The sequence below is a fragment of the Lampris incognitus genome, chromosome 3 (assembly GCF_029633865.1).
Source record: "Lampris incognitus isolate fLamInc1 chromosome 3, fLamInc1.hap2, whole genome shotgun sequence".
Lineage (NCBI taxonomy): Eukaryota > Metazoa > Chordata > Actinopteri > Lampriformes > Lampridae > Lampris > Lampris incognitus.
In genome coordinates this window covers 110,662,321-110,690,246 of record NC_079213.1, presented here as the reverse complement: position 1 = coordinate 110,690,246, position 27,926 = coordinate 110,662,321, and the positions used below count along the sequence as shown (strand labels likewise).

Below are 27,926 nucleotides of genomic sequence, written 5' to 3'. Positions count from 1 at the left end.
CGCTTTTGTCTCAGGTATATCGCTGGTCGGCCACTAAGTCCAGGCTAGTAGCCTAGCTAGCAGCTGTCCTCTCGGGTATATCGCTGGTCGGCCACTAAGTCCAGGCTAGTAGCCTAGCTAGCGGCTGTCCTCTCGGGTATATCGCTGGTCGGCCACTAAGTCCAGGCTAGTAGCCTAGCTAGCAGCTGTCCTCTCGCCTCTCAGGTATATCGCTGGTCGGCCACTAAGTCCAGGCTAGTAGCCTAGCTAGCAGCTGTCCCGGGATATGGCTGCAGTTATTCTGAATTTCCCCACCCTGCAGGGTATGAGAAAATTTACACAGTAAGTAGGTCAAAAGCTGCCATAACCGCTACTCTTCTTAAGGGGTGAGTTGCCCTTCTGGGTGAACCCACTACAACCTATGTCTAACTAGTGATGGGAACAGGCTGGCTAGCCTAGTTAATTTAGCTTGGTGGCATCTTTCCAAGAACAAATGTGCAGATCCTAGTTTTCTCACACCATCAGCTTGGTGCACATCATTGCCATACATTTACCTCTGCGAATGATGCCAACATCTTAGTAATGTTCGCTATTCGCAGGCTAGCGGGGTTGATGAAGACCTGTGCAAGGTTAAGTGAAGTTAGCATTCAGCTGGTTCAGCATGCACACCATCTTAGACTAAACAAGTTGCAAGATTCGAGTAATCATTCAAAGGAAATCAATTATTCAATTCATTACATCAAGGGTGTTACTCATTTCACATAAGTTGTAACGTTTACTCGCCAGGGACCAGTAGATCACTGAGGCTAGCCTCCGAGCCACAACTAACCCATTTAGCACAGAGCTGCTTTCTGCCCTTGGTAATTGTGCCAGGGTATTAGAGTAACCCCACTGACCTGCTGCACCTCTCACCTCTGTTACCTGTCCTCTCAGGACACTGTCATGGACCAAAGGATGTGTGAAGTTTGTTTCAGGAGGTGGGTAAGAATGACCCCAGTCAGTCACTGTCAACATCTGGTATAGCCTGTCTATATTGCCTGTGAATGTTCTCATTCATCCAGGTCATGGTTATCCAGAGGAGTTGAATGAAGTGCAACTGGACTTGGTATATATCAGTGAAGACGTTTCGCCTCTCATCCAAGAGGCTTCCTCAGTTCGTGCCTTTCTGACTAGTCTAGTCAGAAAGGCACTAGTCTAGCCTTTCTGACTAGTCTAGTCAACTTCATTCAATTCCCATCTATATTGAAATCTGAAGTACAAATAAATGCTCTTCTGCAATTGAAATACTTAAAGATGTTTTTTTTTTTTGATTGAGCTGAGACACAGGATAAGATCAGAACTATTGACACAGAGCAGTGTTGAATTTTGTACTTTTGCTCTTTCTTTAACTTACTTTTAGCTTTTGGTCTTCGTGTGTGTATATCTTAGACTGTATTTGCTGTGTTTGTCTGTCTTGCACTGTTTGGTGAAGCCGTAGCCCTCCTTTCATTTTTAACATGTGCCTGCACATTGTTTTTAATGACAATAAATTGAATTGAATTGAAAACTGTTGACACAGAGCAGTGTTTATTCAGCTTGCATGTTAATGATCACAAAGCTTCTTCACCTGTTTTGGTGAATGTAAATTCTTGCCCTCAAAACTGATGACACAGCCCTCTATATATGGGGACCCAGTGTTAACAGGACTGATACCTATTTTGGATCCCAGGTATTTTTTTTAAGCTGCCGTAATTGTTTTATGCAGTACTGTCATTTGGTACCGTATGTTGACCAATATGTTCTTAGGAACTTAAGAGCATGATTGGCATATAAATGTTAGCTGAAGTGTTTGTGTGAAGTTCATTTTTATTTTAAGTAGGTATTATTCCTGGGCATAATTGAATGTTATTTTTTATGTTTTTATAATGTTTTAATTTCATGGACTTAATTTAGAGAGGTATCTCTTCTAAACTTAAATGAATGCAACAACAATATTAATCAAACCCAATATAATTTATGTGTGTGGTGCTTTTTCTAGGAGTGGGAAAGATAGAAAAAGTGCTGATAGCAAATCGAGGAGAGATTGCGTGTCGTGTGATGCGCACGGCCAAAAAGATGGGTGTTCGCTCTGTGGCTGTGTACAGTGATGCAGACAGACACTCCATGCATGTGGCCATGGTGAGAAGTTGGATATCTCATTTGTCAACTGTTTATTATTTATCTTTTTACCTTAATTGTTTCTGTCTGTCTGTCTGTCTGTCTGTCTGTCTGTCTTTTTGTAATTATCTTTTTTAGCCATTTTGGCTGTCAGTGTGTCTGTTTGATTGTCTTCCTAGTCTTTTTTTGCATACAACCGACTGAAGGCATCCACTCAATAGCAAAATTACATATATTTGTTTGTTTTGTAGGCAGATGAGGCTTACCACATTGGACCTGCAGCCTCCCAGCAGAGTTACCTGTGTATGGAGAAGGTTTTGGAAGTGGCAAAGAGATCTGGATCAAATGTGAGCATTCCTGTGATTTCAACGTACATATTTAGAAAACATGAATTGTGGTCAAGTATGGCATCAGTGTGTTTATTATACAGCACCACATCTAGTCATAAAGGGAAATGTAGTGATTGATTTGTAAGGAGAAGTAGGTGTTCCAGTAGCCTTTTATTCTCTGCATATTTCCCCATTCCTAAGTATTCAAAAATTCCCATAACAGTTAGATTTAGAAAACACAGTTTTGGATCACGTTTTGGCCAAATATAGTGTAGTGAAAAATATAAGTTTCAACTTATACATTGCACTTTAAGGTTATTTTTGCCCGTACCATACTGTTTCCTGTACTAAAATGCTAAGCTTTTCGTTGGGAGTGACAAAAATTGACAGGATTAGGAATGAGTAGTTGACAGGTGACAGCTCAGGTTGAAGGCAAAGCAAGAGACACAAGATTGAGATGGTTTGGACATTGTGGAGGAGAGATGCTGGGTGTACTGTGAGAAGGATTCTGAAGATGGAGCTGCCACGCAAGAGGAAAAGAGGAAGGCCAAAGAGGAGGTTTATGGATGTGGTGAGGGAGGACATGCAGGTGGTTGGCGTGACGGAGGTGTGAAAGATGCAAAGAACAGGAAAAGATGGAAACAGATTATCAGTGGTGGCAACCCCTAACGGGAGCAGCTGAAAGAGTAAGGAGAAGAAGAAGTACGGTTTTCTGTACTGTCAGAACTCACAGTAAAGCCTAAGAAAATACTGAAAATAACACAAAAACAAAACTAGCAACCAAGGTTGTTAAGACTAACAATTAACTATTGTTAGTTAATATTGTAAATATCATTTTTTTATAAATGTGTAGGCGGTCCACCCTGGCTATGGTTTTCTCTCAGAGAATACAGAGTTTGCAGAGGCCTGCAAACAGGAGGGCATCATCTTCATAGGTCCCCCATCCTCTGCCATCCGTGACATGGGCATTAAGAGGTAATACACACACACACACACACACAGATTCTAAGACTGGCCTACAATAAGGTGGATTTCACAAACAAGGTACTGTTTTCATCCGACATAATTTCCTTTGACAAATAACGCTGATCGCTGTTATTGATAACATGATAATGGCAATGATAAGTGATGGCATCAGACATTTGATATGGATGTTTTTTTCCGTAGATGGTTGGTGGGAATGAGGGAAATGAAAACCCTTATGGGGATTCATCACACATTAAAACCATAACCCAATCTCAAAATTTTAGAAGATGTTAAAAAGTCTTTCGAGTGAAATTTTGAACAGTTGTTTTGTGGTGACTTCCAGTTTATGAAAACATTTTAAGTGGCCTTGTCTCGTTTGTTGTTTCCTTCTTTTCAGCACATCAAAACACATCATGTCTGCTGCTGGCGTGCCAATCATTGGTGGTTACCATGGTGAGGAGCAATCCAACCAAAGACTTCAAGAAGAAGCAGCCCGGATTGGTTATCCTGTGATGATAAAGGCAGTCCGTGGAGGCGGGGGGAAGGTGAGTCTGAATAACTATTCAAAGCCAGTCTATGAGATCTTTTCATACAGAAATACACTGATGAGCCAAAACATTATGACCACTCACAGGTGAACCGAATAACGGTGATCATCTCCAAACAAGGGCACATGTCAAGGTCTGGGTAGATTAGATGGTAAGCAAACAATCAGTTCTCATAGTCAACGTGTTGGATGCAGGAGTAAAAGACCTGAGCGACTTTGACAAGGGCTAAACTGTTATGGCCAGACGACTGAGTCAGAGCATCTCTAAAACGGCAAGGCTTGTGGGATGCTCCTGGTCAGCAGTGGTGAGTACCTACCAACAGGGGTCTGAGGAGGGACAAACCACAAACCGGCGACAGGGTGTTGGGCGCTCAAGGCTCATTTATGCATGAGGGCAACGAAAGATATCCCGTCTGGTCCGAACTGAGAGAAGGTCTACTGTGGCACAAGTCACAGAACATTTCAGTGATGGTTACGGGAGGAATGTGTCACAAAACACAGTGCATCACACCCTGCTGTGTATGGAGTTGCGTAGCCGCAGACCGGTCAGAGTGCCCATGATGACCACTGTCCACCGTCAAATGCGCCTACAATGGGCACACGAGTGTTAGAACTGAAACAATGTAAGAAGGTTGCCTGGTCCGATGAGTCCCGTTTACTTACTTTTAGATCACACGGATGGCCGTTTATGTTTAACATGTGCACTGTTTACCTGGGGAAGTGATGGCACCAGGATGCTCTGTGGGAAGACGACAAGCCAGTGGAGGGAGTGTGATGCTCTGGGAAATGTTCTGCTGGGAAACCCTGGGTCCGACTAGTCGTGTGGACATCAATTTGACATGTGCCACCTACCTAAAAACCATTGCGGACCAGGTACACTCCTTCATGGCAGTGGTATTCCCTGATGCCAGTGGCCTCTTTCAGCAGGATGTCACCCTGCCACACCGCACACATAGTTCGGGAATGGTTTGAGGAACATGATGAAGTGTCCAAGGTGCTGCCCTGGCCTCCAAATTCTCCAGATCTCAATCCAATTGAGCATCTGTGGGATGTGCTGGACCGATGAGTCCGATCCACGGTGGCTCCACCTCAAATCTTACAGGACTTGAAGGATCTGCTGCTAACGGTTTGGTGCCAGATACCACAGGACCCCTTCGGGGGTCTTGTTGCAGAGTCCATGTGTCGCTGGGGCGGCATTGTTTTGGTGGCACACAGAGGACCAGCAGCATACTATTAGGCAGGTGGTCATGTTTTCGTGCGTGTGTGAGATGTATAGATCCTCCTCCCAGCTGTTTGGTGCTGCTCGCTTGTTGGTGTTTCTCGATAGTAAGTTGCACCATAACAATACCATGTGGTGTATACAGTATTCAGACTTGTGTGTTTTTATAAGTCTTTGTTCTAGTGTGTATTTAGCCTGGATATGTTAACTTTGTGTGTGTGTGTGTGTGTGTGTGTGCGTGTGTGTGTGTTAAGGGTATGCGTATCGCCCGGTCAGATTCAGACTTTTTAGAGCAGTTGGAGTCAGCCAGGCGAGAGGCAAAGAAGTCCTTCAACGATGACGTTATGTTGGTGGAGAAATTTGTAGAGGACCCGAGGTAAAGCACACACACACACACACACACACACACACACACACACACACACTGACAGGTGTGTCCTTCAGCAGGTGACTCACTAACTAAATAATGGTAATTTTTAAACTTTTTATTCATCTTTCTCTTTCTTCTCCTGTATCATTCTTCCTCTCTTTCTCTCCCTCAATCCATCTTCATCTTCCTGTTCCTCTTCACCGTCTCTCCTCTCCCTCTGTCCTGCAGACACGTAGAGGTGCAGGTGTTTGGGGACCAGTATGGTAATGCTGTCTATCTTTTTGAGAGAGACTGTAGTGTCCAGAGACGACATCAGAAAATCATAGAGGAGGCGCCAGGGGTGAGAGTCACTCTTCCTTGTGTGTGTGTGTGTGTGTGTGTGAGACAGAGTAAGAGAGAGTTTACATCACTGAAAGAGGCCCCAGAGTAAGAATAGATGAATGTGTACTTGAGTGGTTGTGCCTTTACACATTTTTTTTTTATTTTCCTTTATTTATTAAACAAGGACCGTGTACAAGAACATTAATCTCAAGATGAGAAGAGATGATTTCTGCCAGATTTAGCTAATAGGTGTTACCCGTCTGCGGTCCCTGGGCAGGTACACACAGGTCAATCACCAGACACTAAAAACCTGCATGTCCATGCAACACCAGTACGTAGTCTCCATCACACCAACAGTTATACAGACAAATGTACACGCACACATCAACACATTAGTACCAGCACATTCATCCAGGACAACCATAAAATACGATTCATTACAAGTAAAAATCAGAACAAGGGTCAGATTATTGTCAGCATGACCGGTCGCTCAGTATTTTTCTGCACCGTGTGAAAAAGACGGGAAGTCAAGCTGAGCTGGAGGCCTACTCCAGTATTTAATGGCCGTAAAGGAAAAAGCAGATTGTCCGAAGGCAGCGTGCCGCAGAGGGGTGTTTAAATCGGGGTTCAGAGCAGATGGAGAGGTTCCGCTCAGTCGCTCAGAGCGGAGGCGGAGAGCGCTCTTCAGTGGTGGAAGAGCAGCGTTGTGAGTGATCTCAAATCCCAGTCGAACTTCTGAAAACACAGCGAGGTTTCCACAGCGTAAGAGGCTGTCGGGACGATACTGAACGAGTTCCTGTCAACATCTGTTCAGAACGGATCTCACCTGGTTTCAAGTGTGTGCAGATGTGTGTAAAGGCAGTCAGATTGTTTTATTTGTCGTGTGACAGCTGAGTGTGTGTTTTATGTGTGCAGGGAAAGATGGTGTGAGTGGAAATGTGTGGCAGCAATTTGAATGTAACCGCTTTCAAATATCTGAGCATTTACACATGTTTGTGTGTATTAGTTATTGCATGTTCTCACTTTGTTTGTAAATGTGTGTGTGTGTGTGTGTGTGTGTTTTGTGTGTCTTCAGCCGGGCATTAGCCCTGACGTTAGGAGGAAACTTGGAGAGGCTGCGGTTAAAGCAGCCAAGGCTGTCAACTACATAGGGGCAGGTAAACACCTCTCTCACTCGGGTTAAAAATGTGTGGGATTACATGTTGTGTTTCTTTTTACCATGCATTTATCACTTTTCATTTTCACACAAAACCTGTCACATTTCTGATCAGCATCACTATACATAACTGGTAACTGTGGACCTTTGTTTAATCTTAAAGGTGCAAAATCACTGCTGGCGGTACAGGGTTTATAACTGTATATTTAACAAGCTTAAGGTACAGGCAGATGATGCAGCAAATCAGTGATCATAAAATCTTGATTTAAATAGAGTTGGGTTTGTTGAGATGAAATCGGCTACTGGTCCATCTCCATTAAATTCTGGGTCTGTGTGGCTTGGGGATCATTTTACAAGCTTCATTAATAACTTAGCTTGGTGTGCATTTTAATGATTTCAGCTAGCCTTTACATCGCATTGTTATTATGCAAATGATAATTGAATAGTTTTAAAAAGGCGGCACGGTGGTGCAGCGGTTAGCGCGGTCGCCTCACTGCAAGAAGGTCCCGGGTTTGAGCCCCAGGGTTGTCCGACCTTGGGGGTCGTCCCAGATCACCCTGTGTGGAGTTTTCATGTTCTCCCCGTGTCTGTGTGGGTTTCCTGCGGGTGCTCCGGTTTCCTCCCACAGTCCAAAGACATGTAGGTCAGGTGACTTGGCTGTACTAAATTGTCCCTAGGTGTGAATGTATGTGTGTTGGCCCTGTGATGGACTGGCGGCCTGTCCAGGGTGTCTCCCCGCCTGCTGCCCAATGACTGCTGGGATAGGCTCCAGCATTGCTGTGACCCTGCGGGATAAGCAGTTTGAATAATGGATGGATGGATGGATCATTATGTATTTGCAACAGAGCCGCCCAAGCTAGTTTTGAGTTATTTTGCTGAACCTCTGCCATGACAACTCTGAAATGCACCTTTAATCTTACCGAGCCATAGTGGTCTGTTTATAGCCGTAGCAGTTTGGAATGAGTGTACGTTAAGTCGCTAAAATTGGATTTTCTGAAGCAGGACTACATAAAATCTGCCCTATGAAGTTGGTCGTCAAACTGTCCGTGTACCTGTCACCTGTAGGCACGGTGGAGTTTATCATGGACGCCCAGCATAACTTCTATTTTATGGAGATGAACACCAGACTGCAGGTGGAACATCCCGTCTCTGAGATGATCACTGGAACAGACCTGGTGGAGTGGCAGCTCAGGGTGAGGCAGAGACGGAGGTCGTGAAGATGGGTTTGAATTTTAAGATGGTTTGATTTCAGCCCCAGAATTCCTCTTTAGGAAGCTGAGTGGAACGGACAGATGGAAGGAGTGAGGAACGCAAGGTGGGCTGTAGGAAAGAACAGAAGAGGGGGTAAACTTAGAAGGAAAAGAGGGAGAGTAGATGGGAGGTGGTACATTCTGCCATCACAAAACTTTAATTTCAGTGTATGAACTTTAGTTTTGTAAAATATCTATTAAGTGTTCTCTGGCGTTATTTAATTGGCTTCTCCTCTCCTCCTGCAGGTGGCAGCAGGTGAGCGCTTGCCTCTCCTCCAGGATGACATCGTCTTAAGAGGACACTCATTTGAAGCTCGCATCTACGCTGAAGACCCCAACAATGACTTCCTGCCTGGGGCAGGCCCTCTGCTGCATCTCTCCACCCCCCAGTCAGATCAACAAACACGAATTGAGACCGGTGTCCGGGAAGGTAGGAGATACCTGTCTTACTTATCTATACATAAAACATAAGGCGTGAACAATTAAGATTAGTCAGAAAATGCTGCACTTTGTAACGACCACGGATAACTAGACTCGCTAGTCCTTGGCTACCGGGTTGGACCCTTTAGTCGACTAGTTAGCGTAGTTGCCTGTGGTGTGGGAGACCCGGGTTCGCGTCCCGGCTGCAGCACTTCCCGGGCTGGCCCCCGAATTCGCTATACACACACAACCTCCCTAAGCTTCTTCCAAGTCCTGGAATTTTCCTGTAGTTCAAATTCTGGGATTTTCAACTAGAGTTCCTTTCAGACAAATCTCAGGTTTCTCCTGAAAAGCCCTCTTTCAGATAGACCCACCTAGTCTTTGTTCACTTATGTCAACTTCTTGTTTCAATTGATCTTGAAAAAAAGAAAAGGAAGGTGAGATTATTCCACTGTCTTTCAGCATCATTTCCACACTGTACCCACAGGGTGGCGGAATAGGAAAAATATTTGGCCGTGAGATGGTAAAGCCGCCATCTTTACCTTCACTTAACTGAACGCATTTTCGTTGGTTGAGTGTTTTAATGTAAAACCACCAAATACGACATGTCAAATGCACGATTCCTGAGATCCTGTTAGCCCTGTTCAGACAGATACACTTGCAGGAAAATGCTGCAACAATACTAAGCAATACTGCTGTGTTGTACCTTGGACTATTGTAGGATTCTGAGTTGTGGACTCTTTCAGACCAGAGGCACTTGTGAACTTGTTTCAGTTCAGTCTGAAAGGGGTATCACATGCTCTTCAGTGTTTGCTGTTGCTAAGGTGTAGTGTTGTGTTTGATAAAATACATAAAGTATGTGTGTATTTCATTGTGTGTGCGTCTTCCTCAGGGGATGAGGTGTCAGCCCATTATGATCCCATGATAGCTAAACTGGTGGTGTGGGGAGAAGACCGGTCGGCTGCCCTAAAGAAACTGAGATATTGCCTAAGACAGTACAATGTGAGAGAGACACACACACACGCTTGGTGGATTGAAACTGTTTTTGCATGTCATGATGGGGGTCTTCTACAGAATGACCGACCTTCGGATTTCCTCTCCCTTCTCTCCTTCTGTGGCTCCTCCCCTTTTCCCTCTCTAACCTCTTCATGTGCCTCCTTTTCCATCCCTCCATCTGTCTCGCTTTGCATCTCTGCCATCAGATTGTGGGTCTGAACACCAACATTGACTTCTTGCTGAGCCTGTCAGGCCACCCAGAGTTTGAGGCGGGAAACGTGAGCACCAGCTTCATCCCCCAGCACTACAGCGACCTCTTCCCCGCACCAATCGCACCCTCTGGGGTCACGCTGTGCCAGGCCGCCCTGGGCTTGGTGCTTCAGGAGAGGAAATGCACAGAGGAGTTCACACAGAGCTCCAACGGTGAGCAGAGGTGGATTGGGTCCTTTTTCTCGAGTGGGAAACAGTTGTTGCGCTGAGGGCAGTTGAAGGGGAGTTGGATGACATTTTTAGTTTTCAAATGTAGCCCATAGGAATTTGGAAATTATTAAACATTATTTCACAAACTGACAAATCTTTTCTGCCTCACAAGCAGCTGCTTGTTTTTGCGTCTAATCAAGATAAGAATTTAAATTTCATGTTGGCAAAAATGAAAAGTGCCATAAAATGATGCACAGTCCACATGCAGCTACTTTGTTTGGCCTCGGGCATCATTTATGCGAGGGCCATGACAAGTTATCAAGAGCCCTCCACTTCAGAATCTAATATCTAGCTTTATAAAATGCCTCAAGTAAAGATGAGCTCGGGGGAAAACTGAACCAAACACATGAAGCCAGTCTTACCTGGCCTGGTTTCCTGGTTCAGACAAACAAGAACGGACGTCAGTAGCTGAACCACTTGAAACAATTTTTATTTCAGACGCCTGGTTGTCACTGTGTTGGTCTGTTACTGTTCCGTCATTGTGTTGGTCTGTTACTGTTCCATCACCGTGTTGGTCTGTTACTGTTCCGTCACTGTGTCGGTCTGTTACTGTTCCGTCATTGTGTTGGTCTGTTACTGTCCCGTCATTGTGTTGGTCTGTTACTGTTCCGTCATTGTGTCGGTCTGTTACTGTTCCGTCACTGTGTCGGTCTGTTACTGTTCCGTCACTGTGTCGGTCTGTTACTGTTCCGTCACTGTGTTGGTCTGTTACTGTTCCGTCATTGTGTCGGTCTGTTACTGTTCCGTCACTGTGTTGGTCTGTTACTGTTCCGTCATTGTGTCGGTCTGTTACTGTTCCGTCACTGTGTTGGTCTGTTACTGTTCCGTCGCTGTGTTGGTCTGTTACTGTTCCATCGCTGTGTTGGTCTGTTACTGTTCCCTCATTGTGTTGGTCTGTTACTGTTCCATCACTGTGTTGGTCTGTTACTGTTCCGTCATTGTGTTGGTCTGTTACTGTTCCGTCACTGTGTTGGTCTGTTACTGTTCCGTCACTGTGTTGGTCTGTTATTGTTCCGTCACTGTGTTGGTCTGTTACTGTTCCGTCATTGTGTCGGTCTGTTACTGTTCCGTCACTGTGTTGGTCTGTTACTGTTCCGTCGCTGTGTTGGTCTGTTACTGTTCCATCGCTGTGTTGGTCTGTTACTGTTCCCTCATTGTGTTGGTCTGTTACTGTTCCGTCACTGTGTTGGTCTGTTACTGTTCCGTCACTGTGTTGGTCTGTTACTGTTCCGTCACTGTGTTGGTCTGTTACTGTTCCATCACTGTGTTGGTCTGTTACTGTTCCGTCACTGTGTTGGTCTGTTACTGTTCCGTCACCGTGTTGGTCTGTTACTGTTCCGTCACCGTGTTGGTCTGTTACTGTTCCATCACTGTGTTGGTCTGTTACTGTTCCATCGCTGTGTTGGTCTGTTACTGTTCCCTCATTGTGTTGGTCTGTTACTGTTCCGTCACTGTGTTGGTCTGTTACTGTTCCATCACTGTGTTGGTCTGTTACTGTTCCATCACTGTGTTGGTCTGTTACTGTTCCGTCACTGTGTTGGTCTGTTACTGTTCCGTCATTGTGTTGGTCTGTTACTGTTCCGTCACCGTGTTGGTCTGTTACTGTTCCGTCACTGTGTTGGTCTGTTACTGTTGGTCTGTTACTGTTCCGTCACTGTGTTGGTCTGCTACTGTTCCGTCGCTGTGTTGGTCTGTTACTGTTCCGTCACTGTGTTGGTCTGTTACTGTTGGTCTGTTACTGTTCCGTCATTGTGTTGGTCTGTTACTGTCCCGTCACTGTGTTGGTCTGTTACTGTTGGTCTGTTACTGTTCCGTCACTGTGTTGGTCTGTTACTGTTCCGTCACTGTGTTGGTCTGTTACTGTTCCGTCATTGTGTTGGTCTATTACTGTTCCGTCACCGTGTTGGTCTGTTACTGTTCCGTCACTGTGTTGGTCTGTTACTGTTGGTCTGTTACTGTTCCGTCATTGTGTTGGTCTGTTACTGTTCCGTCACTGTGTTGGTCTGTTACTGTTCCGTCACTGTGTTGGTCTGTTACTGTTCCGTCACTGTGTTGGTCTGTTACTGTTCCGTCACCGTGTTGGTCTGTTACTGTTCCGTCACCGTGTTGGTCTGTTACTGTTCCGTCGCTGTGTTGGTCTGTTACTGTTCCGTCACTGTGTCGGTCTGTTACTGTTCCGTCATTGTGTTGGTCTGTTACTGTCCCGTCATTGTGTCGGTCTGTTACTGTTCCGTCATTGTGTCGGTCTGTTACTGTTCCGTCACTGTGTTGGTCTGTTACTGTTCCGTCACCGTGTTGGTCTGTTACTGTTCCGTCACCGTGTTGGTCTGTTACTGTTCCATCACTGTGTTGGTCTGTTACTGTTCCATCGCTGTGTTGGTCTGTTACTGTTCCCTCATTGTGTTGGTCTGTTACTGTTCCGTCACTGTGTTGGTCTGTTACTGTTCCATCACTGTGTTGGTCTGTTACTGTTCCATCACTGTGTTGGTCTGTTACTGTTCCGTCACTGTGTTGGTCTGTTACTGTTCCGTCATTGTGTTGGTCTGTTACTGTTCCGTCACCGTGTTGGTCTGTTACTGTTCCGTCACTGTGTTGGTCTGTTACTGTTGGTCTGTTACTGTTCCGTCACTGTGTTGGTCTGCTACTGTTCCGTCGCTGTGTTGGTCTGTTACTGTTCCGTCACTGTGTTGGTCTGTTACTGTTGGTCTGTTACTGTTCCGTCATTGTGTTGGTCTGTTACTGTCCCGTCACTGTGTTGGTCTGTTACTGTTGGTCTGTTACTGTTCCGTCACTGTGTTGGTCTGTTACTGTTCCGTCACTGTGTTGGTCTGTTACTGTTCCGTCATTGTGTTGGTCTATTACTGTTCCGTCACCGTGTTGGTCTGTTACTGTTCCGTCACTGTGTTGGTCTGTTACTGTTGGTCTGTTACTGTTCCGTCATTGTGTTGGTCTGTTACTGTTCCGTCACTGTGTTGGTCTGTTACTGTTCCGTCACTGTGTTGGTCTGTTACTGTTCCGTCACTGTGTTGGTCTGTTACTGTTCCGTCACCGTGTTGGTCTGTTACTGTTCCGTCACCGTGTTGGTCTGTTACTGTTCCGTCGCTGTGTTGGTCTGTTACTGTTCCGTCACTGTGTCGGTCTGTTACTGTTCCGTCATTGTGTTGGTCTGTTACTGTCCCGTCATTGTGTCGGTCTGTTACTGTTCCGTCATTGTGTCGGTCTGTTACTGTTCCGTCACTGTGTTGGTCTGTTACTGTTCCGTCGCTGTGTTGGTCTGTTACTGTTCCGTCGCTGTGTTGGTCTGTTACTGTTCCCTCATTGTGTTGGTCTGTTACTGTTCCATCACTGTGTTGGTCTGTTACTGTTCCATCACTGTGTTGGTCTGTTACTGTTCCGTCATTGTGTTGGTCTGTTACTGTTCCATCATTGTGTTGGTCTGTTACTGTTCCATCACTGTGTTGGTCTGTTACTGTTCCGTCATTGTGTCGGTCTGTTACTGTTCCGTCACTGTGTTGGTCTGTTACTGTTCCGTCATTGTGTCGGTCTGTTACTGTTCCGTCACTGTGTTGGTCTGTTACTGTTCCGTCGCTGTGTTGGTCTGTTACTGTTCCATCGCTGTGTTGGTCTGTTACTGTTCCCTCATTGTGTTGGTCTGTTACTGTTCCATCACTGTGTTGGTCTGTTACTGTTCCGTCACTGTGTTGGTCTGTTACTGTTCCGTCACTGTGTTGGTCTGTTACTGTTCCGTCATTGTGTCGGTCTGTTACTGTTCCGTCACTGTGTTGGTCTGTTACTGTTCCGTCGCTGTGTTGGTCTGTTACTGTTCCATCGCTGTGTTGGTCTGTTACTGTTCCCTCATTGTGTTGGTCTGTTACTGTTCCGTCACTGTGTTGGTCTGTTACTGTTCCGTCACTGTGTTGGTCTGTTACTGTTCCGTCACTGTGTTGGTCTGTTACTGTTCCGTCACTGTGTTGGTCTGTTACTGTTCCGTCACTGTGTTGGTCTGTTACTGTTCCGTCACCGTGTTGGTCTGTTACTGTTCCGTCACCGTGTTGGTCTGTTACTGTTCCATCACTGTGTTGGTCTGTTACTGTTCCATCACTGTGTTGGTCTGTTACTGTTCCATCACTGTGTTGGTCTGTTACTGTTCCATCGCTGTGTTGGTCTGTTACTGTTCCCTCATTGTGTTGGTCTGTTACTGTTCCGTCACTGTGTTGGTCTGTTACTGTTCCATCACTGTGTTGGTCTGTTACTGTTCCATCACTGTGTTGGTCTGTTACTGTTCCGTCACTGTGTTGGTCTGTTACTGTTCCGTCATTGTGTTGGTCTGTTACTGTTCCGTCACCGTGTTGGTCTGTTACTGTTCCGTCACTGTGTTGGTCTGTTACTGTTGGTCTGTTACTGTTCCGTCACTGTGTTGGTCTGTTACTGTGCCGTCACCGTGTTGGTCTGTTACTGTTGGTCTGTTACTGTTCCGTCATTGTGTTGGTCTGTTACTGTCCCGTCACTGTGTTGGTCTGTTACTGTTCCGTCACTGTGTTGGTCTGTTACTGTTGGTCTGTTACTGTTCCGTCACTGTGTTGGTCTGTTACTGTTCCGTCACTGTGTTGGTCTGTTACTGTTCCGTCATTGTGTTGGTCTATTACTGTTCCGTCACCGTGTTGGTCTGTTACTGTTCCGTCACTGTGTTGGTCTGTTACTGTTGGTCTGTTACTGTTCCGTCATTGTGTTGGTCTGTTACTGTTCCGTCACTGTGTTGGTCTGTTACTGTTCCGTCACTGTGTTGGTCTGTTACTGTTCCGTCACCGTGTTGGTCTGTTACTGTTCCGTCACCGTGTTGGTCTGTTACTGTTCCGTCGCTGTGTTGGTCTGTTACTGTTCCGTCACTGTGTCGGTCTGTTACTGTTCCGTCATTGTGTTGGTCTGTTACTGTCCCGTCATTGTGTCGGTCTGTTACTGTTCCGTCATTGTGTCGGTCTGTTACTGTTCCGTCACTGTGTTGGTCTGTTACTGTTCCGTCGCTGTGTTGGTCTGTTACTGTTCCGTCGCTGTGTTGGTCTGTTACTGTTCCCTCATTGTGTTGGTCTGTTACTGTTCCATCACTGTGTTGGTCTGTTACTGTTCCATCACTGTGTTGGTCTGTTACTGTTCCATCACTGTGTTGGTCTGTTACTGTTCCGTCATTGTGTCGGTCTGTTACTGTTCCGTCACTGTGTTGGTCTGTTACTGTTCCGTCATTGTGTCGGTCTGTTACTGTTCCGTCACTGTGTTGGTCTGTTACTGTTCCGTCGCTGTGTTGGTCTGTTACTGTTCCATCGCTGTGTTGGTCTGTTACTGTTCCCTCATTGTGTTGGTCTGTTACTGTTCCATCACTGTGTTGGTCTGTTACTGTTCCGTCACTGTGTTGGTCTGTTACTGTTCCGTCACTGTGTTGGTCTGTTACTGTTCCGTCACTGTGTTGGTCTGTTACTGTTCCATCACTGTGTTGGTCTGTTACTGTTCCGTCACTGTGTTGGTCTGTTACTGTTCCGTCACCGTGTTGGTCTGTTACTGTTCCATCACTGTGTTGGTCTGTTACTGTTCCATCACTGTGTTGGTCTGTTACTGTTCCGTCACTGTGTTGGTCTGTTACTGTTCCATCACTGTGTTGGTCTGTTACTGTTCCGTCATTGTGTTGGTCTGTTACTGTTCCATCACTGTGTTGGTCTGTTACTGTTCCCTCATTGTGTTGGTCTGTTACTGTTCCATCACTGTGTTGGTCTGTTACTGTTCCATCATTGTGTTGGTCTGTTACTGTTCCATCATTGTGTTGGTCTGTTACTGTTCCGTCACTGTGTTGGTCTGTTACTGTTCCGTCACTGTGTTGGTCTGTTACTGTTCCATCGCTGTGTTGGTCTGTTACTGTTCCCTCATTGTGTTGGTCTGTTACTGTTCCGTCACTGTGTTGGTCTGTTACTGTTCCGTCACTGTGTTGGTCTGTTACTGTTCCGTCACTGTGTTGGTCTGTTACTGTTCCGTCACTGTGTTGGTCTGTTACTGTTCCGTCATTGTGTTGGTCTGTTACTGTTCCGTCACCGTGTTGGTCTGTTACTGTTCCGTCACTGTGTTGGTCTGTTACTGTTGGTCTGTTACTGTTCCGTCACTGTGTTGGTCTGTTACTGTTCCGTCACTGTGTTGGTCTGTTACTGTTCCGTCACTGTGTTGGTCTGTTACTGTTCCGTCACCGTGTTGGTCTGTTACTGTTCCGTCGCTGTGTTGGTCTGTTACTGTTGGTCTGTTACTGTTCCGTCACTGTGTTGGTCTGTTACTGTTCCGTCACTGTGTTGGTCTGTTACTGTTCCGTCACTGTGTTGGTCTGTTACTGTTCCGTCACTGTGTTGGTCTGTTACTGTTCCGTCACCGTGTTGGTCTGTTACTGTTGGTCTGTTACTGTTCCGTCATTGTGTTGGTCTGTTACTGTTCCGTCACTGTGTTGGTCTGTTACTGTTCCATCGCTGTGTTGGTCTGTTACTGTTCCGTCACTGTGTTGGTCTGTTACTGTTCCGTCACTGTGTTGGTCTGTTACTGTTCCGTCACTGTGTAGGTCTGTTACTGTTCCATCACTGTGTTGGTCTGTTACTGTTCCCTCATTGTGTTGGTCTGTTACTGTTCCCTCATTGTGTTGGTCTGTTACTGTTCCATCACTGTGTTGGTCTGTTACTGTTCCGTCACTGTGTTGGTCTGTTACTGTTCCATCACTGTGTTGGTCTGTTACTGTTCCGTCACTGTGTTGGTCTGTTACTGTTCCGTCATTGTGTTGGTCTGTTACTGTTCCATCACTGTGTTGGTCTGTTACTGTTCCCTCATTGTGTTGGTCTGTTACGGTTCCATCACTGTGTTGGTCTGTTACTGTTCCATCACTGTTGGTCTGTTACTGTTCCATCACTGTTGGTCTGTTACTGTTCCATCACTGTTGGTCTGTTACTGTTCCGTCACTGTGTTGGTCTGTTACTGTTCCGTCACTGTGTTGGTCTGTTACTGTTCCATCACTGTGTTGGTCTGTTACTGTTCCCTCATTGTGTTGGTCTGTTACTGTTCCATCACTGTGTTGGTCTGTTACTGTTCCGTCATTGTGTTGGTCTGTTACTGTTCCGTCATTGTGTTGGTCTGTTACTGTTCCGTCACTGTGTTGGTCTGTTACTGTTCCCTCATTGTGTTGGTCTGTTACTGTTCCATCTCTGTGTTGGTCTGTTACTGTTCCATCATTGTGTTGGTCTGTTACTGTTCCGTCACTGTGTTGGTCTGTTACTGTTCCGTCACTGTGTTGGTCTGTTACTGTTCCATCACTGTGTTGGTCTGTTACTGTTCCATCACTGTGTTGGTCTGTTACTGTTCCCTCATTGTGTTGGTCTGTTACTGTTCCGTCACTGTGTTGGTCTGTTACTGTTCCGTCACTGTGTTGGTCTGTTACTGTTCCATCACTGTGTTGGTCTGTTACTGTTCCATCACTGTGTTGGTCTGTTACTGTTCCCTCATTGTGTTGGTCTGTTACTGTTCCATCGCTGTGTTGGTCTGTTACTGTTCCATCGCTGTGTTGGTCTGTTACTGTTCCGTCATTGTGTTGGTCTGTTACTGTCCCGTCACTGTGTTGGTCTGTTACTGTTCCATCGCTGTGTTGGTCTGTTACTGTCCCGTCGCTGTTTTGGTCTGTTACTGTTCCGTCGCTGTGTTGGTCTGTTACTGTTCCGTCGCTGTGTCGGTCTGTTACTGTTCCGTCACTGTGTCGGTCTGTTACTGTTCCGTCACTGTGTTGGTCTGTTACTGTTCCATCACTGTGTCGGTCTGTTACTGTTCCATCATTGTGTTGGTCTGTTACTGTTCCGTCGCCGTGTCGGTCTGTTACTGTTCCCTCATTGTGTCGGTCTGTTACTGTTCCGTCGCCGTGTCGGTCTGTTACTGTTCCCTCATTGTGTCGGTCTGTTACTGTTCCGTCATTGTGTTGGTCTGTTACTGTTCCCTCATTGTGTCGGTCTGTTACTGTTCTGTCACTGTGTTGGTCTGTTACTGTTCCGTCGCTGTGTCGGTCTGTTACTGTTCCATCACTGTGTCGGTCTGTTACTGTTCCGTCACTGTGTTGGTCTGTTACTGTTCCCTCATTGTGTTGGTCTGTTACTGTTCCATCACTGTGTTGGTCTGTTACTGTTCCATCGCTGTGTTGGTCTGTTACTGTTCCATCGCTGTGTTGGTCTGTTACTGTTCCATCGCTGTGTTGGTCTGTTACTGTTCCGTCATTGTGTTGGTCTGTTACTGTTCCGTCGCTGTGTTGGTCTGTTACTGTTCCGTTGCTGTGTTGGTCTGTTACTGTTCCCTCACTGTGTTGGTCTGTTACTGTTCCCTCATTGTGTTGGTCTGTTACTGTTGGTCTGTTACTGTTGGTCTGTTACTGTTGGTCTGTTACTGTTCCGTCACTGTTGGTCTGTTACTGTTCCGTCACTGTGTTGGTCTGTTACTGTTGGTCTGTTACTGTTCCGTCACTGTGTTGGTCTGTTACTGTTGGTCTGTTACTGTTCCATCACTGTTGGTCTGTTACTGTTCCGTCACTGTGTTGGTCTGTTACTGTTCCATCACTGTTGGTCTGTTACTGTTCCGTCATTGTGTTGGTCTGTTACTGTTCCGTCATTGTGTTGGTCTGTTACTGTTCCGTCACTGTGTTGGTCTGTTACTGTTCCCTCATTGTGTTGGTCTGTTACTGTTCCATCTCTGTGTTGGTCTGTTACTGTTCCATCATTGTGTTGGTCTGTTACTGTTCCGTCACTGTGTTGGTCTGTTACTGTTCCGTCACTGTGTTGGTCTGTTACTGTTCCATCACTGTGTTGGTCTGTTACTGTTCCATCACTGTGTTGGTCTGTTACTGTTCCCTCATTGTGTTGGTCTGTTACTGTTCCGTCACTGTGTTGGTCTGTTACTGTTCCGTCACTGTGTTGGTCTGTTACTGTTCCATCACTGTGTTGGTCTGTTACTGTTCCATCACTGTGTTGGTCTGTTACTGTTCCATCGCTGTGTTGGTCTGTTACTGTTCCATCGCTGTGTTGGTCTGTTACTGTTCCGTCATTGTGTTGGTCTGTTACTGTCCCGTCACTGTGTTGGTCTGTTACTGTTCCATCGCTGTGTTGGTCTGTTACTGTCCCGTCGCTGTTTTGGTCTGTTACTGTTCCGTCGCTGTGTTGGTCTGTTACTGTTCCGTCGCTGTGTCGGTCTGTTACTGTTCCGTCACTGTGTCGGTCTGTTACTGTTCCGTCACTGTGTTGGTCTGTTACTGTTCCATCACTGTGTCGGTCTGTTACTGTTCCATCATTGTGTTGGTCTGTTACTGTTCCGTCGCCGTGTCGGTCTGTTACTGTTCCCTCATTGTGTCGGTCTGTTACTGTTCCGTCGCCGTGTCGGTCTGTTACTGTTCCCTCATTGTGTCGGTCTGTTACTGTTCCGTCATTGTGTTGGTCTGTTACTGTTCCCTCATTGTGTCGGTCTGTTACTGTTCTGTCACTGTGTTGGTCTGTTACTGTTCCGTCGCTGTGTCGGTCTGTTACTGTTCCATCACTGTGTCGGTCTGTTACTGTCCCATCACTGTGTTGGTCTGTTACTGTTCCCTCATTGTGTTGGTCTGTTACTGTTCCATCACTGTGTTGGTCTGTTACTGTTCCATCGCTGTGTTGGTCTGTTACTGTTCCATCGCTGTGTTGGTCTGTTACTGTTCCATCGCTGTGTTGGTCTGTTACTGTTCCGTCATTGTGTTGGTCTGTTACTGTTCCGTCGCTGTGTTGGTCTGTTACTGTTCCGTTGCTGTGTTGGTCTGTTACTGTTCCCTCACTGTGTTGGTCTGTTACTGTTCCCTCATTGTGTTGGTCTGTTACTGTTGGTCTGTTACTGTTGGTCTGTTACTGTTGGTCTGTTACTGTTCCGTCACTGTTGGTCTGTTACTGTTCCGTCACTGTGTTGGTCTGTTACTGTTGGTCTGTTACTGTTCCGTCACTGTGTTGGTCTGTTACTGTTGGTCTGTTACTGTTCCATCACTGTTGGTCTGTTACTGTTCCGTCACTGTGTTGGTCTGTTACTGTTCCATCACTGTTGGTCTGTTACTGTTCCATCACTGTTGGTCTGTTACTGTTCCGTCACTGTGTTGGTCTGTTACTGTTCCATCACTGTTGGTCTGTTACTGTTCCATCACTGTTGGTCTGTTACTGTTCCGTCACTGTGTTGGTCTGTTACTGTTCCGTCGCTGTGTCGGTCTGTTACTGTTCCATCACTGTGTCGGTCTGTTACTGTCCCATCACTGTGTTGGTCTGTTACTGTTCCCTCATTGTGTTGGTCTGTTACTGTTCCATCACTGTGTTGGTCTGTTACTGTTCCATCGCTGTGTTGGTCTGTTACTGTTCCATCGCTGTGTTGGTCTGTTACTGTTCCGTCATTGTGTTGGTCTGTTACTGTTCCGTCGCTGTGTTGGTCTGTTACTGTTCCGTCGCTGTGTTGGTCTGTTACTGTTCCCTCACTGTGTTGGTCTGTTACTGTTCCCTCATTGTGTTGGTCTGTTACTGTTGGTCTGTTACTGTTGGTCTGTTACTGTTGGTCTGTTACTGTTCCGTCGTTGTTGGTCTGTTACTGTTCCGTCACTGTGTTGGTCTGTTACTGTTGGTCTGTTACTGTTCCATCACTGTTGGTCTGTTACTGTTCCGTCACTGTGTTGGTCTGTTACTGTTCCATCACTGTTGGTCTGTTACTGTTCCATCACTGTTGGTCTGTTACTGTTCCGTCACTGTGTTGGTCTGTTACTGTTGGTCTGTTACTGTTGGTCTGTTACTGTTCCGTCACTGTTGGTCTGTTACTGTTCCGTCACTGTGTTGGTCTGTTACTGTTGGTCTGTTACTGTTCCGTCACTGTGTTGGTCTGTTACTGTTGGTCTGTTACTGTTCCGTCACTGTTGGTCTGTTACTGTTCCGTCACTGTGTTGGTCTGTTACTGTTGGTCTGTTACTGTTCCATCACTGTTGGTCTGTTACTGTTCCGTCACTGTGTTGGTCTGTTACTGTTCCATCACTGTTGGTCTGTTACTGTTCCGTCACTGTGTTGGTCTGTTACTGTTGGCCTGTTACTGTTCCATCACTGTTGGTCTGTTACTGTTCCGTCACTGTGTTGGTCTGTTACTGTTGGCCTGTTACTGTTCCATCACTGTTGGTCTGTTACTGTTCCATCACTGTTGGTCTGTTACTGTTCCCTCATTGTGTTGGTCTGTTACTGTTCCGTCATTGTGTTGGTCTGTTACTGTTCCATCACTGAGAAATTAAAGCAGTTTTAGGGTCGGGGCGAAATGTCGAAATTTTCCTTCTGGCCACCGTCAGCCAACATTTGGTGATTGCTGATATTAACCCCATTAACCCCCACACCACCACCACCACCACCACCATCCACACACACGTGCGCGCGTTGGCCATTTTCAGCGAATGTAATCATGGAAGAGCTCGTTGCAAAAAAAGAACACAAAATTCCATATTTGGGATTATTTTGGTTTTAAATCAGACGCAACCAGCAAACCGAACGACCGACATTAACAATCTTTGCAAGCGAGTGGTGCCGGCCATAGGCTATAAGGTTGTTTGCATATGACGTCACGAACTACAGCTGGAGGGCAGGAAGTGATTGTCTACATAGGAAGAAGCACTACCACAAACTTTCGTAACGCCTATGTTTGGCGTCATTAACTGAGAAACCACAAGGAGTTTTTATTGAGTGCCAAGAGTTGTTGTTGTTTATGAGGGGGGAAATGCAAGAAATTGACCGAAAACGCCGGAAAAAAATGGCTCGCGACCCGCCGTCTGCGGTCGGGAGGGGCGGAGTTGGATGACGCGCGTGTGTGCAGTGACCACTTCCTCAAAAACACCCCTCTTCATAACATAAGGATCATGTCCAACATGTCTGACTTCCTGTTTACACCTTTCTCTCATGACATCATCTAAACTAGCACAGTTCGGGCTGCACTAGCTCCACCCCGCCCATTCTGCTTTTCACTTCCTGCCCTCCATCCGAATCTCGCGCGTCATCAGAATCACGTGACTGCAAACGAGCTATATACTGAATACGCGATCGCGCAGGGCCCCGTGATTTTATTCTTTAATTAACAAATAAAGACTCCTCCGCTTGCAGCCTCCACACGAACAAACCGGTGGGGATAAGATAACTATGCTATCAAATGCTCAGGGTGCACAACGCGTTATTATTTTTCCCACCTGGATTCCGGGAAGACCCGCCCCTACTCTATCTCTGATTGGCTAACCCTATCCCTAACCCTAACCTTAACCAACGGAAGCAACGAGTACTAGCCAATCAGAAGCAGAGTTCCCGGAATGCGGGTGCGGGAAAAAAAAACAAGCGTCCATAACCGCTCATACAGATTTTGGCGTAGTTCTCAAACGTGATGATGAAGTGACGTTGCTCTTCAGCACCAAGCGGTCGGACAGCAGCTCGACTGTCCTTCAGCCGCAGCCTGCTGTGAGAAGGACTCGCCCGGAAGTCAGGGCAGTAAGAACGTACATGACTGCCAGGTCCTAGTCACGCACACTTTCAGCTACTCTTTACAGCTTAATTATTGACCCAGTTGAATTCTTGAGGAGGCAGACCATTAAATTAGCAAAACAAAAGGACAAAAACCGCGCAAAAACCACCGCCGCTTGCACTCAGCCGATTGCCGATATATTCGTCAAGTTGCCCAAGACTGCTGTCCATAAAAATAACAGTAATATAAAGTCAGATGAGGAATCTGACTCGCTGACATAGCTGGTGTCATGGCAACATATGCCATAAGCATGGTACTAACATAGCTAGGGTTCGGGGTTCGATTCCCGCTGGGTCCACCTGTACTGTAATGTGATAGTCATTTCATTGTAAAGTGCTTTGTTTCCTAGGACTGGCAATAGAAATGTACTCAATTCATTCATTCTTGTAAATATTAGATGTCACGTGGGGGGGGGGCACTGCTGTCTTGCCCCCTGCAGTGTTTGACAAGTCTTGGTGATGTTGGAACTAAAAAATACCCACAACCATGTTAACTTAAACGGTGACTCAGTTTGCACCTTCGTACACTTGTTCATTTGACTCAAAAAGCTGGTGTGTGTGTGTGTGTGTTCCAGATCCGTACTCCCCATTTGGTTCCAGTAGTGGTCGGAGACTCAACATGCTGTTTAACAGAAATGTGACACTCCAGCTGGCAGACAAGAGTAAGTGCTGAGAGAGAGAGAGAGAGCTGAATCGAATCGATACTTCCATCAGCCAGACCATAATGGGAGACCTGGGAGATGAAAATTAGTTGTATCATTTAATTCTTAGTAGTCGCTTCAAGACGAAAGCCACACTCTTCACCAACAGATTGGACACGAGGCACCAGGTTTAACACAGAGGAATTAGATTGATGGTTTCCTTGATAATGTGAACAAGCCCGTTTTCTTGACTGTCATTCAGCCTTCATGGCCCGGCCCATCACCATCACATCAGCCAAAAACGGTTGGACTTTTACCCTCGGGGGTGGAAAGTGGACCCCTAACTGAGGCGTCAGCTCGTGTAATGACTGTATTAATTATTCAGTTTTGGATGGGTCTGGCTTTTGGCAGTTGGTTAATGAACAGCTATTTCAATATTTATGCTAAAACTGTCATAGATGCTAAAAATACTGCACCCAGTAACCGGTGTGTCAGCGTGATGTGCTCCGTGTCACCGCAGCCACTTGACTATTGTGTAATTCTTCAGAAATATTTGTAAAACATCATTCTGTGTTTCTGTGTGTGTCTTCAGAAGTGGATATGGTGGTCTCGTATAACAGCGATGGGAGCTACACTATGCGGGTGAGCCAATGGATATTTTGGTTGCGGATGTTTGCTGTGGTGCACTGCCCTCGAATTTTAGAGAAGCACTTCCAAAAGGTGGTGGTCATAGTCGTGACGGTAGTAGTGATTGTATCAGTGCCCGCAGTCGTCATCATTTCATAGTAGTTTCTTCGCCACCATGAAAATACTATGTGTGTTTTTTTTTTGTTCTGTAAGATTGGCGGCGAGGTGTACCATGCAACAGGAGAGGTGGAGGCAGAGGGCGGAGCTTCATTCTTGCACTGTTCTGTGAACGGGGTAAAGTCCCGTCCCAAACTGGTCATCCTCAACAACACTGTCCACCTCTTCTCAATGGTATGTTCTGCTTAGAACCCCAAACACAACTACTGTCTCTAACTGTTCGCAATGGTACGTTCTGCCTAGAACCCAAACACACCTACTGTCTGACTGTTCTCAATGGTACGTTCTGCCTAGAACCCAAACACACCTACTGTCTGACTGTTCTCAATGGTACGTTCTGCATAGAACACCAACACACATACTGTCTGACTGTTCTCAATGGTACGTTCTGCCTAGAACCCAAACACACCTACTGTCTGACTGTTCTCAATGGTACGTTCTGCATATAACCCAAACACACCTATTGTCTGACTGTTCTCAATGGTATGTTCTGCCTAGAACCCCAAACACAACTACTGTCTCTAACTGTTCGCAATGGTACGTTCTGCCTAGAACCCAAACACACCCACTGTCTGACTGTTCTCAATGGTACGTTCTGCATAGAACCCAAACACACCTACTGTCTGACTGTTCTCAATGGTACGTTCTGCATATAACCCAAACACACCTACTGTCTGACTGTTCTCAACGGTACGTTCTGCATAGAACCCAAACACACCTACTGTCTGACTGTTCTCAATGGTACATTCTGCATAGAACCCAAACACAACTACTGTCTAACTGTTTTCGATGGTACGTTCTGCCTAGAACCCAAACACACATACTGTCTGACTGTTCTCAATGGTGGCGAGTACCTGAATTGTTTAACAAACTGACAGTAGAAACACAACTTGGTAAAACTAAAATTCAACTACATACAGAGCTCACAGAAAAGCGACATTAAACAGAAATGCGTGGGCATCTGGGTGGCGTGGCGGTCTATTCTGTTGCCTACCAACACAGGGCTCACCTGTTCGAATCCCCGTGTTACCTTTGGCTCGGTCGGGCGTCCCTACAGACACAATCGGCCATGTCTGCGGGTGGGAAGCCAGATGTGGAGATGTGTCCTGGTCGCTGCACTAGCGCCTCCTCTGGTCGGTCAGGGGCGCCTGTTCAGGGGGGAGGAGAACCGGGGGGAAATAGCGTGATCCTCCCATGCGCTACGTCCCCCTGGTGAAACTCCTCACTGTCAGGTGAAAAGAAGCAGCTGGTGACTGACTCCACGTGTATCGGAGGAGGCATGTGGTAGTCTGCAGTCCCGCCCGGATCGGCAGAGGGGGTGGAGCAGCGACTGGGATGTCTCGGGAAAATAGGGTTATTGGCCAAGTACAATTAGGGAGGAAAAAAAGGGGGAGGGGGACCAGAAACCCATGATTGAACCCTGACTTTCAATGTTTTATATTGTGGGACAAATCAAGTCATCATATGCAGACTGCATGTTTGAGGTAGTCATGTTAAAAAAGGCCATGGATAAACTGTCCCAGCCTTTCATCTAGTATTTTCAGGCATTGTCAATAATAATCTAGGGCGCCATCTGCCTGGTTGTCAAACTAAGCACTCCCTTTCTTTCCCCTACAGGAAGGTTGCGCTGAAGTCTCCATACCTGTACCCAAGTATCTGGCTGGTGTGAGTGGTTCTGGGGCCCAGGGTGGAGCTGTGGCCCCTATGACTGGAACTATAGAGAAGGTAAGCTGTCGCTACTATTCAAAGCAAACTATTTGTGTGTGTGTGTGTGTTTTAAAGACTTCTTTAGTACGCCAGCCACCCCGTTACACACAGTGTATAGTGAAATTTCCATTTGTATACTGTACGTCTCAGCTACTCAGACAGCTTCGGTGAAGTCTTCGACGCGACGTACCCCCAGTCAGTGAAGGTGATAGTTTACGGGGTGTGACAGGTACTGCTGACGCGGGATGAACAAATAACTGGGCGGTCGTCTCCGTCAGACACGGTGGCAATTTTAAATGTCAAGCAAAGCAGTCACTACTAAAACCATGAATCACTGATTTCCGTGTTTCTGCTGCACACGCTTGTCACTGTCCAGCCCCAACTCGTCTGGATGTCGGTTTTACTGCGAACAGACAGAAATAGATGCTGATTACTAAACGGCTCGCAGCTGTGGCAGAAGATGCGCAATTACCCACTCTTAGGCTGTCAGTCTGCAGCCAACCTCCTAACCACAGTCCTCTTCCTCCTAACCACACTCCACTTCCATGAAGGGTTTATAGCCGGCGTCACCGAGTAGGAATCACAGACAAGATTTCACTCTTATTTGGCCTCCGTGCGGCTGTACCGCGTACATACAAAACTGGAAAACAAACAAAACCTTTTACCGATTTTCACCGGAAAATACCCAGATTTTTTAAACTGATTTTCACCCGGATTTTATGTTTCCACGCATCCAAAAGATGTTTCTGTTCGTGTGAGGTTATGTAACAGTGCCCTCTTGTGGCGAAATTCTGCATGCTGGATGGCTTTGAAAAATGAAAACCGAAAACGCTGAGCCTTGCTTATCCCCTATCAAATGTCAAATATGATCACGTTCAACACGCGGGTTCATACCTGTCTTCAAAATCAGCATCAGCGCTCATATAAGTAGCCTCTTAGCTAATGTTTCAGACGGGATTCAAAGAAATGAAAAAGAACTCAAAGTCGTGAGCGTGGCAGTGGGGCAGAGGGGTTGCGATGTTCAGATTGCAAGTTAGGCCTTCTAAGTCTTGTGCTTTCTCATCCCCTCACGGTGTCCAGGTGCTGGTGAAGGCCGGAGACAAGGTGGATGTTGGAGACCCTCTCATGGTCATGATTGCCATGAAGATGGAGGTGAGGAAACGTGGCCTTGTCTCGTGATTAGTCACACACAGCATAGGCGGAGGGGACGGGGGGGACACAACCCCCCCCATCCTGGGAAAAATATGCTATATCCCCCCCCCCCCCAATACTGAGACCAACTTTGTGACGTTTCTCAATAGAGATTCTTTTAGATGAGATCACACCATTCTTGTTGTATTTACGAAAACTGCACCCATACACTGTACAGTATCATTGCCACCTACTGGCCTTTCTTGGTATTGCTGATTGTAAATACAAATACTTGCATACATACTGGGCTGATAAGAAACACTGCTATTAACTATTAGTAGTAGTATAATGATTTAAACATTTGAACAAGTTGGGACAACCCTTTAGTTAACTACCTATCAATGATCCAGTAGTAGTAATTATGGTTCCTTAGTATACATTTAACATATTACAACGTAGGCTATGTGTTACAGCACTACTTTTGGTGTCCCCCTCAGGAATTGCGCTTGAGAAAATATCATGTAATTGTCCCCTCCAAAGCTGATATCAGATTATATCTGCAACACAGGCGCCACTCCCGGCACCAAGCTCGCCAAGCCTCTGCTAAAGTCGACCCATCTTGCTTTTGTCTATGCAGCACACCATCCGGGCGCCAAAGTCGGGTGTGATCAAGAAGGTGTTTTTCACCGAGGGCTCCCAGGCCAACCGCCACGCTCCGCTGGTGGAACTGGAAGAGGAGGAGGAGGAGGAGGAGAAGGGAGCGGAGGGCAGCCAGTAAACCTTACACACATGCACAGGCTCATGAATTAAGTGCGATACACAGCGGTGTTGATTTGGTTGACGAAAAGTCTTTGTCAACGACCTGACGAAAACGAGTTAACTAAAGGTAACCT

At 46.3% G+C, this 27,926-nt stretch overlaps 1 protein-coding gene across 1 annotated transcript; it reads left to right on the top strand.

Annotated features, from left to right (window-relative positions):
* Positions 1 to 183: 183 nt before the first annotated feature.
* On the top strand, positions 184 to 27,926 carry mccc1 (methylcrotonyl-CoA carboxylase subunit). The gene is made up of 19 exons (XM_056277190.1): positions 184 to 321; positions 913 to 956; positions 1,997 to 2,136; positions 2,367 to 2,462; positions 3,298 to 3,419; positions 3,808 to 3,955; positions 5,431 to 5,552; positions 5,775 to 5,886; positions 6,943 to 7,024; positions 8,089 to 8,216; positions 8,520 to 8,703; positions 9,586 to 9,695; positions 9,896 to 10,112; positions 23,326 to 23,412; positions 23,984 to 24,033; positions 24,232 to 24,369; positions 25,813 to 25,920; positions 26,983 to 27,054; positions 27,671 to 27,926. The coding sequence occupies exons 1-19, from the start codon at positions 266 to 268 to the stop codon at positions 27,809 to 27,811; spliced, it is 2,157 nt and encodes a 718-aa protein (XP_056133165.1). The 5' UTR covers positions 184 to 265; the 3' UTR covers positions 27,812 to 27,926.